This window comes from Typopeltis vanoorti, chromosome 15 (assembly GCF_054136105.1).
Source record: "Typopeltis vanoorti isolate ZY-2024b chromosome 15, IOZ_Tvanoo_1.0, whole genome shotgun sequence".
Taxonomy (NCBI): Eukaryota; Metazoa; Arthropoda; class Arachnida; order Uropygi; family Thelyphonidae; genus Typopeltis; species Typopeltis vanoorti.
In genome coordinates, this window is record NC_143563.1 from 70,330,682 (window position 1) to 70,350,492 (window position 19,811).

The following is a 19,811-nucleotide window of genomic DNA, read 5'->3' on the forward strand; positions in this document are numbered from 1 at the left end:
TTAAGAATGGCAGGGCTGGAGGAGTCTTCAGTTGGAATTAAAATTGGTGGAAGAAATATTAATAATTATAGGTATGCAGATGATACCACCTTGCTGGCAGAATGCAAAGAAGATTTGGAGGAACTTATTATGAAAGTTAAAAAAAAAAGCGCTAAATATGGCCTTAAACTTAACTTCAAAAAGACAAAAAGTTATGGCAACATGTGAACTTAATGATTTTGAAGTAGATGGGGGAGAAAATGGAAGTAGTCAACAATTTTGTGCTTCTAGGATCCCGAATTGATAAAGATGGGTGTTGTACTGAAGTTAGAAGATTATTACTCAGAAGGAAAGCAATGACAAATTTAAGCAAGATCTTTGAAGATAAAGATATCAGCCTTGCAACAAAAATCAGAATCATGAAAGCAATGGTATTCCCTGTGGTACTGTATGGATATGAAAGTTGAACCCTGAGAAAGAGTGAAAAAGGAAGATAGATGCATTATGCATCTAATGCATAATGGGTTTGGAAACGCTTACTAACAATACCATGGACTGCAAAGCAAACCAATAAATGAACTGTAATATTTTCTTTATTTTAATTTATATAATTTCTTATTGCTTATTATTAACCTTAATATTCACTTGCTGTCGCTGCTTCAATTCTAGGCTGCCATTTAATTTAACAATAGTGATCAAAATAAGGAAGACAGTGGGATTGCCCTTGGGTAGCGCCAATTCCTTTGTTTAGTTCCTGGTGCTAATTCCTTTTCGGATTTAGAGAAAATTTATATTATGCTGCACCACCCTAAATCCTAGACCAGAGAATAACTCAAAATTGGGGAATTCACACTCAGAATAGTTCACTATTATATAACTCCTAGATAATTGCGTTAAGTACTTAATTCATAAAACAACTAAATTTCAATCGCAGTCGTAGTCACCTTTATGTTTTACCTCCCACCTTGGTTCTGTTTTTTTATGAGCAGGGCAATAGGAATAAATTCAGGCAAGTCATTAGATTAACATAAAAGAAAGACATTTAATTATCAAATCAAGTAATTTACAGGTACAATCAAATACTGGCATAAAATCACAATTATCTTGAGAATAAGCTTAATTAAATGATGTAACATCTCTCTTAACATCTTCAACATGAATCTAGATTAGAGCTTCAATTAGTGACTAAACATTCACTCAGTAATCAACATTCCTAAAGGTTATTGAAATAACAGATTGAGAGCACTTTATGATAAAAACATATTCTTACACAATCCTTTTACCTAGAACATGAGGTTCCCCTTTCTCACTTTGCATAAGCCCTAGAGTCCTTTCGTTAACGGAACATGAATAACTTAAAGTTCTTTGCGTGAACAATGATATAATCCCTTTTAGCACAATTACATAACAGAACAAAAGTTTACTTTACCAGGGACTGTGGAATTACTTGGCCTTCTCTACACTTGTCTTGGTAGTACCTCTGTCTCACTGACTATGCTCCTATTTGATGTCATCTAAGAGAATCGACCGGTGGGTTCAGACACGACTCGTCTCCTTCAAAGTAAATAGCTCTGGCTCACCGCTATCGGGTTGAGTGGCTCGGCATAACTTGTTGATCTGTGCTGTGCCTTCTGCAGGATCGGGATCAGTGCTCGCTGAAGTACTGCTTGACCGATGGGCTACCTAGAGACATCTCCACGTGCTCCTACGACCTCCGAGGAATCTCCTCAACTGGATGACCAGTCGAACGAAGGAGGAAAAAAAAAGCCATGAGCCGGCTCCGCCATGCTCTATATATCACTGGTGCAATGTTTACTTTCCTACGTCACTTTCTTTCTCCTTTGCTCACAGCACCTCACTTCTCCCTTGCACCTAGTGCTGCCGTCTCCCCTAGTGGGCTCCGCGGGAAACTTCCGCTCACAATTCCTCTGACGCACATGTTTTGCTTCAGGCCTTCACTTCTTAATCCAATTACCTTATTCTCTTCATGACACAAATATTTATATAAAGTTCACATAGTTTTAACTTCTAGAAACTTTACAATAAATAACTATAACATATTGTGTAGAGAAAATTACTTAATTTACAAATGTTGTTGGTAGTTTACAATCAGTCTCCTATTTTCTGATATACAAATATTAGCTCTGGGAATGTTATTGCTTGTTAAATCTGAATGAAAAATTTATGCATTAAATTCTCTTTCATTCAGAATTTAACACAGCAATAGACAGAATAAAGCCAGATTGCTCTCTCGAAGCTATGATCATCAAGTAAAAATTATCATACTTTGAACATATTATGCGAGCAAATGACAGTCTGGAGATGATGATGCTTGCTAAAGTTGACAAAAGCAGGAGAAGAGGAAGACCAAGAATTAGATGGATGGATGGAGTTAAAGAAGCAACTGGAATGGAACTGGAAATTCTGAAAGATATGGCCAGGGACAGATCTGAATGGAGAACGTATGTTCATAGAATCACCAGGAGTTAAAAACTACTCGATGGAACATAACAACAACAAATTGCAATAGGCCAGCCTAGTTATCCAAGTGATTAGTGTATGTGCTCTCCAGCCAAAAGGCAGTGGATTCAAATCCCATCATTGGCATGGATGTTTGTGACTCTCCTACTAGCTCTGTGTGGAAAGGGCATCTGCGACCCTACATTTCTTGTAGCAGAATGCTTCACTTCCAAACCCTGTAGGAGTGACTATACGGTGTCTATGAACATGAAATGTAACTAACTAACTAAAGCTATAGATCAGGGAGTGTGGAGGATGGTGTTTAAGAAATATATAAGCAACTTGGGGTAATCATTATGGGTAATTTTTAATTATAATAAAATAGATTGAAATGAAGAGATAACATTTGGGAATAAGGAAAATGAATCATTTGAGTTGTTGAGAAACAACTGTCTTAGGCAGTATGTAAAAGAAGGCACACAAGGATTGAGAGTTTTAGACCTGATTGTTTCATCAGAGAATGTGATTGTGAGTGGAGTGTCACACTTCCCATTTGATGAGAGGAATTATGAAGTGATTACCTGGGTTATGGTTAGTCTATGAATACTTCTGTGAGAAAAGGATATATGTGGAATTACAAGGCTGGTGATAATGAGAAGCTTAGGAGATAGCTTGGAGCTATATCACAGAATGTGGAGGGAAGCAGGAAGAAAGTGAATTCTGTTTGGGAACTAACAAAAAAGATACTTAACACATCAGTTTGTGAATCTATTCCGAAGGTCAAAAGGCTGAATAAGGTAGGTGTCTCCAATGGGTGAACGAGGGAATTGAGCATGAAATCTGAAGAAGGCACCATCAAGATGATGCAATGTTTATGGCAACAATGGGATGCAAAGTATACACTTGGGGAAAATTTTGGAGGAAACAGACCTGGAGTAGTGGTGGACAAGTTAATGATTAGTATGGGCTTAACTGGAGATATACCACTGATTGGATAAATTATAGTCCAATCATATATCTGTACAATCTATATCTAAAAATCCTAGGAATTTTTTCTGTATGTTGCAAGTATGACACGATGCTGATGGATGAAAGTGGTAGATTGGTAACTTCTGCAGAGGTTATATTTGAGGTATTCGCTGAGCATTTCATCAGGGTGTTTCTCCCTCAGTGTAAAATCAGGAGAAGCACAAGTGTAGAGAAAATGGGTAAAGACTTACTGATGACTGAGCAAGAGGTTTATGAGGAATTAAGTAAGGTTGATGTCAATAAGGCAATAAGACTTAATGATATCACCACCTGTCTTAATGCAATGTTCCAAATAATTAGCATCAGTCTTGACTTACCTCTTCAAGCTTTGTAATAGCACAAATCCAAAATGAGTGGAAGGAAGGTAAAATTGTTCCACTTCACAAAGTAAGGCTATAAATTATAGTCCAGTCTGTATATTTGGGATAGTAGTTAAGCTATTGGAGAAAGCTAGGATACAGAAGTAGGTTGATAATAGCAGTATTTACATTCTCTATGCTTGTCATCATGGGTTTGTTAAAGGGAGGTTATGTTTTACTAAGTTACTTATGTACCATTCCAAGGTGACTAAATATACCAAGGTGACTAATATACCAAATATTTTCATGTTCATTGAAACTGGTATTGAATTCCCATGCATTTTTCTAACCTGTTATAATATGCAGCAGCTGTCTTTTGGATCAGTTTAACTTATTTCTTAAAGAGTAATCTACACATCTTTGAAGTTCAATATGAAAAGTTTCTTCTTTCTGCTCACCTTCATTGCATTTTCATTACCAATGTAATGTACTTAAGGCTGAACATTCTCTCATGTATGGTATTATAAAAAATAAATAAAAAACTGTCAAATTAGTTATAGTAAATTTAATCAAATGCAAGCCCTATTTATTATTATTACAGAGACCTCTTCTTCCAGCAACTCCTATGGAGGATTCCTTTTAAAATCATATCATTGAACAAATATCTAATAGTAGTTCATTCTACATCACATCCCATGAGAGTAACCTGGACCTCACCTTCCTGTTCATACATTAATCAACTTCTAGAGATGACATCAAGTTCTACCCCAGCTCTACCTGAGGTGTAGAATCTTACTTATATCAATACTGTTAAGGTCCTCTTATTTACTTTTATGTTTTTGTCATATCTTCTTTCCTCTATTTATTTGTTCTCCTCAAACTGAATACTTCATTCCTCCACTCTGTTCATCTTTAAATGCCCATTTCTATAGGCCATTATCATCAGTTATCATTTCAAAAGTTTTGATTTATTAGGGGCATGTATTTTATGATTTAAAAGTGCATCATGGTAATCCTTTTCCTAGTAAGGAAATTTGTGTGTATCACAGATGCAATGTTCCATTGAAATATTTACATGTTGGAATAAAATGCCATTGCTTGAATAATTTTAACCAAAAGTGGGGAAATATGCCAGTGCATGATTTTTTGGGTTTTTTTTAGGTAAATCACAAATTACTGTATTTTATTAATAAAATTGAGTTAGATAATTCTCACTTATGGTATTGCTTAATCACTGATTGCCAAAATTTCACAGTACTATGCCATTTCTGGTGATCTGATATATGAATTAAAATAAAAATTGTGCAGCATAAAATAAATTTAGTACTTTTAAAATCAAAATTATTTTAAACACACAGTGAAAGGCCACGTTATACCTAACAGCATATTGAGTAGTCCTTGAATCCTCAGTACAGCCTGAACTCATCAAGGCATGGATTCCATGTGATACTAAAGGCATTTCACAGTGATTCCAGCTCATGCAGTATAATATTGAGTAAATCTCCTTTTACTCCTCAGAAAAGTCTCATTTCATTAAGATATGCCTCCTGAAGTGCAATAAAACATTATACTCATAGAATTGTTCTTAAACAGTGATAATGTGTATTAACTTAGGGAAAGTAGCTGTTACTAAGTAGAAAAACTGGGAGTGCGAAGGAATGTACTTTGTTTGTGATTGCAGTGTTCAAGTGGATTGTGATGTTTTAACATCACTCCAGGGGTATTGTATGAGCAGGAGCCTAATTTGTGTCTGTGCCAGTCTACAGTGTGGCAACCTGGTATGGTGGATATGCATTCAGGTTACTTTTACCATAGTGAGCATTCATAAGCAGGGAACCAGGTGGTCTTTTTCCATTCTTCAAGTGTCCAGTCTGCTGACTATACTCCATCATAATAAAATGTTATGTACTGTATGCTCTAGTAACATCTTTGCAGATCACTGTTGTGTTGCACAGCCATTCAACTGATTATAGGTCAGAATGCCAGACTCTTATAGAGCAGTATTTGATATACACTTTTTAAGCCTCGCTCATCTACAGTTGTCTCCAGCAACAGAACTTTTCTTCATTTTTGATGTTTTCTGTTTCCTGAACTGTTCTCAAATACCAGAACTATATATGAACACTTTATCAGGGTAACATTTCCTGTGATTTTTTGTACTGCTAGTCTGGACACACTGCGCTCAGTCACTTACAGTGTGCTTTCTGGCTGTTGTGTTGAATTATGCACACATACAATCCAATGACATCTATGATACTACTGCATGGTCCATATCAGACATGCAATATTGTTTCTGGAGGGAATTCATGGATTATTGTGTGGTACCTTGAACTGGCCATTCATTGTGTGTGTGTGGGTGGGGGGGATACTGTTTGATGCAAAATAAGTTTCAGCTCATGTTTTTTGTTCACTTTTTTATTTAGGGGAGCAGAAATCCTTTTTTCAGTGATGTGGGCTAAAATGAGTAATGCTAACAGTGACAACTTTTCTTTTATTGGAAATCTCATGAGAAACCTTGTTGAAAGTAGGCGTGATTTAGGACTCTTTCAACATCATGATGCCATCACAGGCACATCTAAGGATCCTGTTGTAATAGATTATGCTACAAAGTAAGTAGCAAAAGTTAGATTGTCAGCATGTCTTTTTTAAAACTTAAATGATTGTCAACCTTGTAAAACTTAGTTATAGCATTTCTCTAAATAGTAATGCACTGTTTGGCTGATTTTAGCATTTTTTATTGTTAAATATTTTCAAAAATAAACACTATAAATACAGAAATATTCATGTTTTCTTAGGGCTGCAATCTTGTTGCCAAGAGCAGGTTTGTTAACTTTTACCTTGGATTTTTGTTTGCTAGTTGGTATATCATCAGCAAAATATTAACCTGAGCACCTAATATACAAAACTATTTTGTTTTAATTTGGTTTTGAAAAAAAGGAGACTGATTTGAAATTTTTCACTATCAGCTCATTAAATATAAAAGTTCTATGATTCATGTTGGAAAACTTAAAGCAGAAGAGGCTAAAAAACATTATGCTGTTAAAAAAAATTATAAATGAAACTTTTGTTCATTATTTGTCTCCTTGCTTTAGTGCAGGCCAAAGATTTTTTTAAGAAATAATAATAATAATTAACACTGAATATCTGTTAGGTTTGTAATGGGTGAAAAGGAAATAAACAAAAAAAAAAGAGGGGGGGGGATTAATCAAACAGACAAGAAGTTGATGTGATTGAGGGGTGACTGGTTGTATGTTCTAATAAGCTTAAAAGAAAACTGTGAAATCATATTAGTATAAAGAATCCAGTAGGACTCATTTTGAGAAACAGTTATTTTTTTAATAATGTTTACTAATTTGTTAAATAGGTGAAATTTTTAATATGGTAATTCATTTTGAGAAACATTTACTTTTTTAATAATGTTTACTAATTTGTTAAATAGGTGAAATTTTTAGTATGGTAATTTGTTTTAACATTAGCTTTGAAGAACTTATTCTAAACCATTCTGAATAATTATATTCTCTTTGAGAATATAATTATTGAGAGGAGGAACAAATTACTTAGTCTACTGAAGTTTCATTCTTCAGAAATACTAGGAATTATTGAATTTTATTGTATTTAACATATCTGAAATTTTTAATTTTTAGAATGTTTCAAGCTATTGCCAAACTACAGAAGATCATAGCACAAAGTAGTTTCTATTTGCTATCTTCTGATTCAGACATATCACCACAAACAGCTGTTTTACAAATGGTAAGTTAATATTTGAGCATGGTTACATTAATTTTTTTTCCCTTTGGTATGTCCATCCAAGTTTTGGTTATATACTTGACTCTTACTATGGTGAGCTCATAGGATCAAAAAAGTAGTTTGTTATATTGAATTTTTTTTTTTTTAATATAGTATTAAATGCTTAAAGACTTTTGCTGATTGTTGTTTATAGTTCTTTATTGCAAGTTCACCATAGTGTTTTGTTAGTTGTAAGAATCTGTAATTATCAATACCTGAAATTAATAAAAAAAGGACATCATGAAATGATATAAATGCTATGGTTTTATTAGCAAATACAGTAATTACAAGTTAATGTCTATTGCCTTGAATAAGTCAGTAGTGAAATCTCAGATTCTCTTAAGAAAGGAAAGAGGAAATAATGTGCATTTATACTTAAATATAAAGAGCTAATAAACTTCATTTCGGCGATTAAACAATATTTTAATTTAAGGGGATATAAAATCCACATTGTTTTAAAACCGAATAAGAAACTCAAAGATTGGAATCAGAGTTTCATGCCGAATATAGCAAACTATAAAGTATCGGCAATCACTAGCGTGAGCTAATGCAAGTGACCCTAGTACGTAGTACAATACCAGACGCTCGTTGCAAAGGTGGGGAAAGTTCAGATCGCTATTCTTAGGTATTTTCCATAATGTAAAAACACATTTCCTAGGAAATGTATGCTGTTATTACATTATGGTGGAAGGTCACTACCCAGACCGGTTTCAGCCTTTTTTGAGGCTTCATCAGTGAGTAGCTAGACCTAATACCAAAGTGTATAGCGAAAAGAACTTATATACTCTGCTATACGAGTTTCCAAAGAGGTGCAACCATTAAGTTACTTAAATATAAAGAGCTAATAAGCTTCATTTCGGCTATTAAACAATATTTTAAACTTTGGTATTAGGTCTAGCTACTCACTGGTGAAGCCTCAAAAAAGGCTGAAACCGGTCTGGGTAGTGACCTCCCTCCATAATGTAATAACAGCATACATTTCCTAGGAAATGTGTTTTTACATTATGGAAAATACCTAAGAATAGCGATCTGAACTTTCCCCACCTTTGCAACGAGTGTCTGGTATTGTACTAGGGTCACTTGTATTAGCTCACTCTAGTGATTGCCGATACTTTATAGTTTGCTATATTCGGTTTTAAAACAATGTGGATTTTATATCCCGTTAATTTAAAATATTGCATTTATACATTATTTACCAGAGAAAACAGTGTAATGTAGTTATTATTATGGATCAATTAATTTCATGTTATTGCTAATAAAACATAATTTGGGACACCTGTCAAGAGGATTATGGCCTTAGTGTTGAGGATGAGATCTTTGTGTGGGACGACTAGAAAACAGTCACTCAGTATTATCGTTAATACCTTATATGCTGGAATATTAATACTAGTGAGCACTTTATTAATGCTATACTAATTATTAGTACTTTATTTGTAGTTTATGGTTGAAAACATCCTCTGCCTTTTATTCCTATTGGGAGTAGCCCTAACTTCTTGTAAGATTGGTGGGCAGCTTGTCTCCACCTTTAGTCATCACTTATAAGCCAAGCCCAGGTTAATTGGTGAATTCATAGAAATGGGGAGGAGGTTATAACAGACTAATGCCATCTCATGGTCTTGAACTCTAACAGGCTTTGTCTGAAAATAGTGTCATTTTTGTAGTTGGTTTTTCTAGTTGCAGGATTAAACTCCATTCCAGAAGAGAAAAACCTTATAGGCCTGTATTAGAAGTCAACTAACTCGGGAACTGACTTAAAACAAACCAGAAAAAGTTTCTGTAATTCGTGACATAGACATAGCGATAACGTAGATTGATGTTGGGTTGTTTGACTTTACTGCCAAGACAAGGCCATGGGGCTTTGTGTGGTTCTTTTGCATGCATTCTCAAGTCATTCTTTCTTTTTTTATTTTGCAGAAAGGAAAATTTGCATGAAAGAAAAACTTAGCTGTGTACATTTCTGGAATATGAAAAGCTATGAATAATTAATAAATGCAATTGACTTTTATTATTGCATTTATTACTTTTTGAAAATTTATTAAATTTGCATTTATTTTACTATAGCAAAAAAACATTATAATGAATTCACAAACAATAATAAAATAATGAAATGTCTAAGCCAAAGCCTAGTATCATCATTGCTATTCTAAAGAAAAAATTGCAGCAAACTATTCATAAGTAATTTATAGGTTATTATGGCAAGCCAGAGAAGTTAGTATGTTCTATTATTGAGACATAAGGTTATGACATAGATAAATAATAAAAAATGAATTGCACATTGTAAACAACATAATTTAATAGTACTTTCATAGGTGTTGCAGCATGACTTCAGCAAGAGCAGCATAGTCTTAATTACAAATTAAATTCTTCTTCTTTTTTTTTTAATGTGGCTCCCATTTATGAAAGTGCATGGACTAAGATTTTTTTTATAATTATTTAAATTTTTCTTTTATATATTTTTACATAATCTGGAGAGTCTGCTCTGCAGACTAAACATGGAATTTTTTCAAGTCATTTCAGGCCTCCAGTAAAGGAGGCAGTGGTTTCACACTATGGTGAAATTTATCTACTACCCACCAACACATATCCACCACTCACTAACATGGTGAGATTTGAATCTGCAACCTTTTTGTTCTATAGTAGGTACTATATCCATTTGCCCAACCATTCTGGCTTGGTTTAGGCAAGAAACTGTTTTCTTAATTCTCTTGAATCAATACGTTTGTTAAAGAAAACTGTGCTGCATTACTACAATTTGTGATATCACATCTATATTGTTGATCTTTCTTCATTTTTGCTTGTGCTATTGCTCCATTTTTTAAATTAGTTTTAGATTGAGGAATAATTGTAAGACATAATTGACTATGCCCAGGGGTGTTCAACCCGTCGATCGCATTGCGATTTTTGGTCGATCTCTTGTGTATTCCTCCTTACTTACAAATTGAATTAAAACTGAAAACATAATATTTTATTTATCATTATTTTGTATTATTTTTAAGTCGCTTTAAGTGTATTGCTATTGTTTATTTTTTGTTAAAATTGTCAAATCAGTAATTTTCTTATAAGTCCGGGGTAAATGAATTAATTTGGATCAATGGAAGTCAAACAGCGAGCCGAGTGAAGATGATTATAAGCAAAGTGTAAAAACTCAATTGTAGCTTAAATATTAAATATTCCAAACCACATTACATTGATTTTTTACTTAGGTTAAATCCCATGTGGATATTGTAAAAAAATAAACTTTGTTTGTCTCGGTATAGTTTGTATTAGATGTTTTTGTAAATAACTCTTTTGAAGCTAACTGTATATACTGCTTTAATAAGAATATGTTAGAGTGTTAAAAACAAAGGCAATGTTTTTGTCGCCAAAGCTGTACATGGCAGCATTAGAAAGATTGTTATTGAAACTTGTATGTTTGAGAAAGGCTTGCAGGCTCTAAGTGTAAACATATCCGAAGTCAGTCAGAAAGAGTTCAAACAACTTTCCGATGGCCGGCAACTTACAATCAAAAGTAAGCAGAGGAGAACAAAAGGCATGCCGAACTTAAAACTTATGATGAAAGACTCATACCGATTCTTTGGGGGTTGCCAAACTTCATGCGAGGTCTCAAAGAGGCCTAATAAAAAGGGACTGAAGCAAGCAGAAGGGGTCCCAGTTCCAGAATTGCTGTCAGAGAGGAGGCCACCCGGTCCAGAGTCGCCTTCAGAGAGACTGCCCGGATCCACGTTGCTCGAGAGAGGAGTTTTCCGCTTCCAGAAAGGAGCTTCTCGGTTCGAGATGTAGCTAGAGAGAGAGACTACTTCTAGGCCACAGACAAGGTTTCAAATTGCCGAAAGGAAGAGTTCCAATTGCTGGAGAAAAGTTTCCAGACCAGGTTAATGTCAGACATTCACCAGTGTGTTGGGTTTTCATTACAATTTGATGAATCAAATGACTTCACCGATATTGCTCAGTTAATGGTATTTATTCGCATGGTATTTCAAGATTATTCAAGTAAAGAAGCGAACTTTTGAAAATTATACCATTATTGGGAAGGACTAGGGGAGAAGACATTTTTTTGACATTTGATGAATTTGTGAAACAACACGAACTTCCATTTTTTAAACTTGTGTCTATTACTATAAATGATGCTCCTGCAATGATAGGTAATAAATCAGGCTTTATTTCATTATTTTTTTATGTAAAAACGATGGCAAATATCCAGATTTTTTGATGTACCACTGTATTATTCACCAACAAGTACTGTGTAGCAAAAGATTAAACACAAATGATGTTTTGGATATTATATTTAAAATTGTAAATTCTGTTCAAGGAAAAGCCCTGCAATACTGGTTATTTAAATTACAGGCAGATGATGATAGGAAACATCTGTTGTACAATAATGTTTGCTGGCTCAGCAGAAGTCAATTTTTAGAAAGATTTCTTGTATTAATTAACGATATAAAAATTTTCTTGATGAAAAAGGAGATATTTATCCTCAATTGAGTGATAAAAGATGGTTGTTACACTTATCATTTTTAGTAGATTTCTGTACGAAATTAAGCAATATAAATTTAGAGTTACAAGGCAGAGATAAAATTTAATTGACATGTTAAGTTCAATAAAAGCTTTCCAACAATACTTACTTTTATTAAAAAAAAATATAAATGACCGCGAATTTAGACATCTCCCATATTTATTAAAATTTTTTGAACAAAATCAAGAAATGCTTTGCTATGATTTAAAAGAATTTATTTGTGAAATTGAATTAGTTGAGAAAGAAATAAATTCAAGATTTAAAGATTTTAATAAAACTGAAATGATTGTATCTTTTATCAATAATCCATTTCAAGAAAACTTGAACATCACAGAAATTTAAAATAAAATTAGTGGGCTGTTTGATATTAACCAAGCTGAAGTAGAACTTGAGATAATAAACATTCAGAATAGTTTACATTTAAAATTAATAAACAATGAAGTCATTTGGAAGTATGCACATGAAAAATTCCCAATATTAACTGATATTGCGCGAAAAATTCTGTCGTGTTTCGGATCGACATACTTGTCAGAATCTGCTTTTTCAAATATGACAATCATAAAAAATTAATGAAGAAACCAAATTACAAATGATCATTTGGTTGATTGTCTGCGATTGGCCACTTCTTCATATCAACTTGACTATGAAAATATTGTGAGGTTCAAACAATGCCAAATTTCACATTAGCATTTTTTTTTTTAAATCAACCAGCGTTTCCTGTAACTTGTGAGTTTGTAATCAATCTGTTGTTTTTTCTAACTTTGGTTTTTCCAAAATAGAGAAATAAATATTTTATTCTATATTTGTTGTTGTTTTTTTTTTTTGTTTTATTAAAATATTTGTTGTATTAAAATAATTAAAAGTGATAAATAAATTTTTAAATAAACAAATAAAGTTTTTAGTTGTTTATTTGTGTGTAATCAGATATCAGGTTGGGGGAACGTGATCTATATAAGAGAGTAGATCGCTGTGTAAGTTATGATATATATAAGAGATTAATAATAAATTTAGTTTAATCCTTTATCCAAGTGTGAGCAAACAAAGTTTGTGCCTGAAAGTATCTTCAGGACTGGGTTAAGGTGGTACAACACCAGGGCAACTCGTTGCAAAGGTGGAGCAAGCTACCAATTCTCCTATCTCAGTATCTCCTATAATGCAAAACACATCTCCTTGCGGATATGTCTAATGTTATGCATTAAGGGAAGGGCCACTACCCAGACTAGTTTCGACCTTTATTGAGGTCTCTTCAGTGGGAGCCAGGCCCAAGTGGAGATATCAGGCAGAAGCATTAGCAAGTCATCTCCACCTATAATAAACTTTCAATATATATAAGAGAGTAAATTACTGAATAACTTTTTATAGAAAAGTTGCTCGCGCAGTAAAAAAGGTTGAACACCACTGGACTATGCACATTAAATTATTTAATGAAATAAAGAATTTAATCTAACTCAGTAATATTTAGTGCTGAGTATCTCAATCACATCAGTAAAGTGAAACAACAAGCTTTTGAAGTTACATAAAGCAAGAAGGAACTAAACAGTTACAAGGTGATTCTGTTCTGTCACTGTTCAGCCAGTCATGCGTACTATTTAGGACCAAGGGAACAGAGACTTAGTCATTAACAATTGTAAACAAACATATAGCTGAAAGGCAAAGAAGAACAAAGCTACTTACAAGATGTAAGGTATATGGTTTACTACAAGTTTAACAATAAAATTTTTAAGTTTAAATTTCCACTAATGAAATTAAAATATTGGTATCTAGAAATTTCATAAAGAGTCTTTTAATCTTGCTCACAGGGCACATTTCTTCTGTTCCTCTGAGGAGACAAGAATTACAAGCTATAAAAGACAACACAAGTCTGAATGAATATTTTACATTCAAAGTACAATCTTGGACAATTGTTCTCCTGCCAATAGCCCATCATCAGATACCAAGAAAATCTCCATTTCTTATATAAAAGGCAAAAGTCCTAAAAAAAATTTGAATGTCAGATGACCTTCAAATCAATATAAATGCTCCAGTGCTATTATCCTGTCCCTCTAGTGGTTTGCAGTAAGATCTGCAGAATACCTCTCTACAGCTGCAGTCAACTCTTGATTCGAAGAAAAACACTGACCAACGAGGAAGAGGTTTAGTTTTTGGAAGAGATAGAAATCAGAGGGAGCCAAATCTGAGGAATAGAGTAGATGTTCCGACAGTTCATAGTGCAGATCCCTTAATTTTCCCATTGCCAAAACACATTTGTGGTCAGGTCCTGATGAAAGATGATTTTTTTTTATTGTGCAAACTGGGTCTTTTCTCATGAATTTTTTCATCTAGTCTGGTTAAAAGATCGGAATAATATTCCCCGGTTATTGTTTTACCCATTTCAAGATAATTAACCTGCCGTTAGTAAGGTGGGGTGTCACAGATCTCAAAGATTTTAAATTGACTGTAACTTTTTAACACCACGTGGCAGTGTAAAATCGTGTAGAGAAGGATTTTTATACAAAAATACCTTATATACCGATTTTACTGGAAAACGAAATTCTATTCAACATACTTGTAATTAATCAGCAAAACATCTAGTCTGGTTAAAAGATCGGAATAATATTCCCCGGTTATTGTTTTACCCATTTCAAGATAATTAACCTGCCGTTAGTAAGGTGGGGTATCACAGATCTCAAAGATTTTAAATTGACTGTAACTTTTTAACACCACGTGGCAGTGTAAAATCGTGTAGAGAAGGATTTTTATACAAAAATACCTTATATACTGATTTTACTGGAAAACGAAATTCTATTCAACATACTTATAATTAATCAGCAAAATTTGTTATGTGTAGTAATATAGAAATAAATTTTTGTGAATTGTTTAATAGTGTAACCGCAAAAATTTTGTAAAAGAACAAAGAAAGTTAAATGTGAAATAATTTGTGTCAAAAGAAAGTTCCAGACAAAGATATTTCCAGACGGATTACTTATTAACTTATGGCCTAGGGCTATTACAATCACGGAGGTCAAATATGTACGGGGGGGGGATTCCTGCCTTAATGCAATGATGGGAAAAAGGTGGCAGGGCGAAGCCACATGAAATACCCAAGGGATTAAAACATAGGAGCCAGATAAAAGGGGGTTGCTACGGAGAAAGAAAAAAAATTGCCGACGCAGTCACGAGAAGGTTACGGTAAGGCAGGTTACGCAGTTGGGATGTAAGTTATGAGGGTTATGGCAACGGTGGTTAGAAGTTAGAGTCGCAATGGAGTTTTGCTAATCATCTTCAGGCGGAAGGCCACACAGAAGGAGAGGCAGATTCGATGTGTGTGGCAGAATAAGTTCGTCTTCGTTCTGTTTTTGGTCCAGGTTTGGGAAAGCTGTCCCGATTCAAGGTCAGAGTCTTGCGTTCCAGCCGATAGATGCTAGAAGTGTGAGACAACTAATTTGAGTTGTGTTTGAAGAAAGTAGTTATCGGATTTTCATGCTGCCAAGTTCCTGAAGTTCATAATGGTAAGAAGAGATCTCGCAAATCCCGGAAAAGGTACCCATTTGCGCAGCGAAGCTCGGAAAGTATCAGAGGAAAGAGAATTCAAGAATCTATGAGAGTGGACTTGACTACTATTTCAAAGTAAGGTTTTTATGTTGTTTTTACTAGACACAGAATTATGACAGTGATTTGTCTGAAGTTTCTTTGTAATAATAATTGAGGAGTATAGGCTTTAAGCTAATCTTTGAATTATCTTGTTCAGTTGTATGAGAGAAAACTTAGCATAATTTAAAGGGAAATATTATGTGCTTAATATTGTTGGTATTAGCTAAGCCTGCTTTTGTTTAGAATGGAAGAATTTTTCTGTGTGCGATTAAGTGTTAACCAATGAAATGTCATAGACACGTTGTTTTACAAGAATTGTTTACTTAAGAAGATTAATTGTATTTGTATTCATGAGTTGCTATTGAAGTATAGAGCCGGAGAATTAACTTGTAATTTTAGTATTAACCCTTTTGTACTTTCTTTATTACGAATAAATTGTTTTCTTCTTTAAATAATTTGCCTGATTCCTACTTACCAATGCACTGCTCATAAAATTCGAATTTGTGTGTCCTAGAGTTGAATAGCCACGACTGTAGTATAGAAGTTTTACGTTGCTAGATTTAGTATTAAGTAAGAGAGAAAAGTTTCCGTGTTTTTCTTTGGAAGGATATTCATCTCCTATCCACAAATTTTGGTGGTGCAGCTAGAAATCAAATAAATTTACAAAATTCAATTTAGAAAAACACCAGTTGTTCAGACAAAGAGATTGGCTCCAGCCAGAGGCAATTTCTTAGATCTGAAGGTTTTGCACACGTGAAAATAATATTTGCGGCCTTGAGACAAAGGGGGAATTAAGTTGATTGAGAGGATTGAAGGTTAAGAGATTAAATCAAGCAACAGATTATATTCTCGGAAATAAGACGGTTAAGATTTAAGTAAAGTTAAAGTAAAGATAAGATTGAAATTAAAATAAAGTCATGTTTTGAATAAGATAAACGTAGATTTTATCAAAGGCGCAGCAGACAACAAGGATTTATTAAGATGTAATATAAACAACTTATATTGTTACAAAGAAAACTTCAGATAAATCACCATCACAATTCTGTCTCTAGTAAAAACAACATAAAATCCTTACCTTGAAATAGTAGTCAAGTCCACTCTCGTAGATCTTGGCTGCGCACATGGGTACCTTTTCCAGGATTTGTGAGATCTCTTCTTACTATTACGAACTTCAGGAACTTTGCGGCATGAAACTCCCGTAACTACTTTCTTCAAATACAACTCAAATTTGTTGTCTCACACCTCTGGCATCTATCAGCTGGAATGCAGGACTCCAACCTTGAATCGGGACAGCTTTCCCGAACCTGGTCCCAAAACAGAACGAAAACAAACTTATTCTGCCACACATCGACTCTGTAACCTTTGACCTCCATTTCCGTAACCCTCGTAACTTGCATCACAACTGCATAACCTGCCTTACCATAACCCTCTCGTGACTGCGTCAGCGATTTTTTTTCTTGTAGCTTTTTCTGTAGCAACCCCCTCCTTTGACCTTGGGTTCTGCTCGTTTTAATCCCTTGGGTATTTTGTGGATCTGCACCCCACCACCTTTTTTCCATCATTGCATTAAGGTGGGAAACCTCCGTACATATTTGACCTTCGTGATTGTAATAGCCCCAGGTCATAAGTTAATAAGATAATCCGTCTGGAAATATCTTTGTCTGGAACTTTCTTTTGACACAAATTATTTCACATTTAACTTTCTTTGTTCTTTTACAAAATTTTTGCGGTTATACTATTTAACAATTCACAAAAATTTATTTCTATATTACTACACAAAACAAATTTTGCTGATTAATCACAAGTATGTTGAATAGAATTTCGTTTTCCAGTAAAATCGGTATGTAAGGTATTTTTGTATAAAAATCCTTCTATACACAATTTTACAGCAGTGAGTCATGCCACAGTATAGCTTCCCCTCCCTTAACCCACTACTGGACGCCGTAGATGACAGGCTGTTGCGCGCAATTTTATTTCCGAAACGTAATTTGTTTTCATGTATATTCTATTAAAATATTGTCGTTACTGCTGTGTCTTCCATATTTTTACATACCAACTATAAGACAATACGTTTTCATAAATATTTAGAGGGTATTTTGAGAATAATATCTTTTTTTTTTACCAGATGAGTTATGAGCAGGAAGAACAGAGGTTACGTCAACTTATAGGTGATGCTTTGACAGACGAGGAGCCATTTAGTGGAGATGATAGTGAAATTGATTTAGAATTAGTCAATAAGCATGAGTCTGATGCAGAACAAGACTGTGAGGAAGAATCTTAAACAATACGTAATCTAATATCGATTAAAAAGATATGGATTTCTATAATACACTACATTATTTGGCTGGGTCTGTGGGACCCTACCTTACCACTTTTGTTACATTTTTCCACCTCACCAGTGCCGGGTTAATAAACAAAATGCCTTTAGCATCCCAAAACACTGATGCCATGACCTTTCCTGCTGATGGAACCATCTTTGTCTTCTTTTGCGCTGAACAACTGGCTTCTGTCTGCTGTTTGGATTCTGGTGTGTAATGGTGAATCCAAGTCTCATCCATAGTAATAAATCCAAGCACAAAATCAGTTTTATTTTTGTTAAAATGCTCCAAGCACTATTCAGAGATTTTCATGCGAGTGTGTTTTTGATCTGCTGTGAGCAAGCACGCCATCCATCTTGACATTTAGCCATTTGCAATTCTTCATGCAAAATATATATTATTTTTATATTTTGCACGATATGGCAATGCCATATCATGCACTTGTTCAATGATTTCTGGTGTTGTTACACTTTTTCGACATCCATCATATGGATCATCTTCAAGGCTGGTACGGCCATTTAAACTCAGCAGACCATTTCTTAATTGTAGAAAATGAAGGAGAAGAGTGCCCATAAACTTTTATGAACTTCGAATGAATTTCTTTTGGTGTTAAACCTTCTTTTACAAAGAATTTTATAACCGCACGGTAGTCAATTTTAGCCATTTCAAGGAATACAGACTAGACTTTTGCTTCAGACAGCTGTATAAAACAAATTACTTGCTATAATGACTTGCAATTTCACATGGATGCTTATGACAGATGTACGAACTTAGGAAAAGAAAAAAAAATCTTGGCGATAGTGTTGCCATCTATGGTCGATGCCGAGAACTTTTCAGTTTTTGTGGTGTAGCCTCACAATACCTTACCAATGTTTTTAGCTATTATAAATACTTTACATCCTCATATCAAATTCACTATGGAAAGTGAAAGGGACATTAAATTATCATTTTTAGACATTTTTCTCATCTGCTTACCATCAGGTAATTTAACATCAGTTTATAGAAAAGACAGGAATCATAGTGTTTAATTCAACAAGCTAAGACTTTGTTCACTCCCCCATCATTTACAAGAAGATCTCTCAAATATCAAACAACATATTCCTTCTCAGAAAGGACTACACAACATCTGTTTGTCTCCTACGAATCTAACCCAAACAAAAAAGGGAATCAATACGTTAAGTTTCAATTCCATACATCTCCAGCATTTCAGAACTGATTTCAAGAATTCTAAAGAAATATGATTTAGTAGAGACTTTTATTCCTATTAATAAACTCTCAACATATATCCTCTCCTCTAAAGATAAATGCTCTCCTATGCAGTGGCAGACCGTACATTAGCACTGCGACACTGCAGCACCCCCAAGGAAAAAATGAAAAAATTAAATTTTGTTTGTGTTTATAAATAATAACAATGCTTACAACATTATATAAATGCAGTACATGTTAAAGGTTACAGCTTATGTTTTGACATTGATTGAATAGTTAATAATTGGAATTGTTCGATTAATGCTTTAGATTACCAAACAAATGCACTGCAATCTAACGCCAATATTCGTTTGCTCTTGTCATTGCAGTTGCATCATTCCAACTGTAACTGCTCAAAACGGCAGTATATTTTTAGTATGCTTACGTGCCTTATTTCTGTGAGATATGAAATGTTTATTATTGGTGCGTGTGCATGGTGAACTATTTTTTGTAAATTTTATTTTGTTAAAATAACATATAATTATTTATTTATTATAGATACAAGGCTGAATTATGATGAGTGTCACTGTTGAAAATATTAAAAGAATAATATTTTTTCAATTATCATTACACGAAACAAATGCACTGCGATCAAACGCCGATATTCGTTTA

At 34.0% G+C, this 19,811-nt stretch overlaps 1 protein-coding gene across 1 annotated transcript in view; it reads left to right on the forward strand.

Moving 5' to 3' along the window:
• Window positions 1-19,811, forward strand: part of LOC150098865 (alpha-mannosidase 2-like) — a 300,659-nt gene that overhangs the window by 126,915 nt on the left and 153,933 nt on the right. Inside the window, exons 10-11 of the mRNA XM_090405066.1 lie at window positions 6,191-6,376; window positions 7,412-7,517. Of these exons, the coding sequence (XP_090261192.1) occupies window positions 6,191-6,376; window positions 7,412-7,517 (292 nt within the window). The remainder of the gene's footprint in view (window positions 1-6,190; window positions 6,377-7,411; window positions 7,518-19,811) is intronic.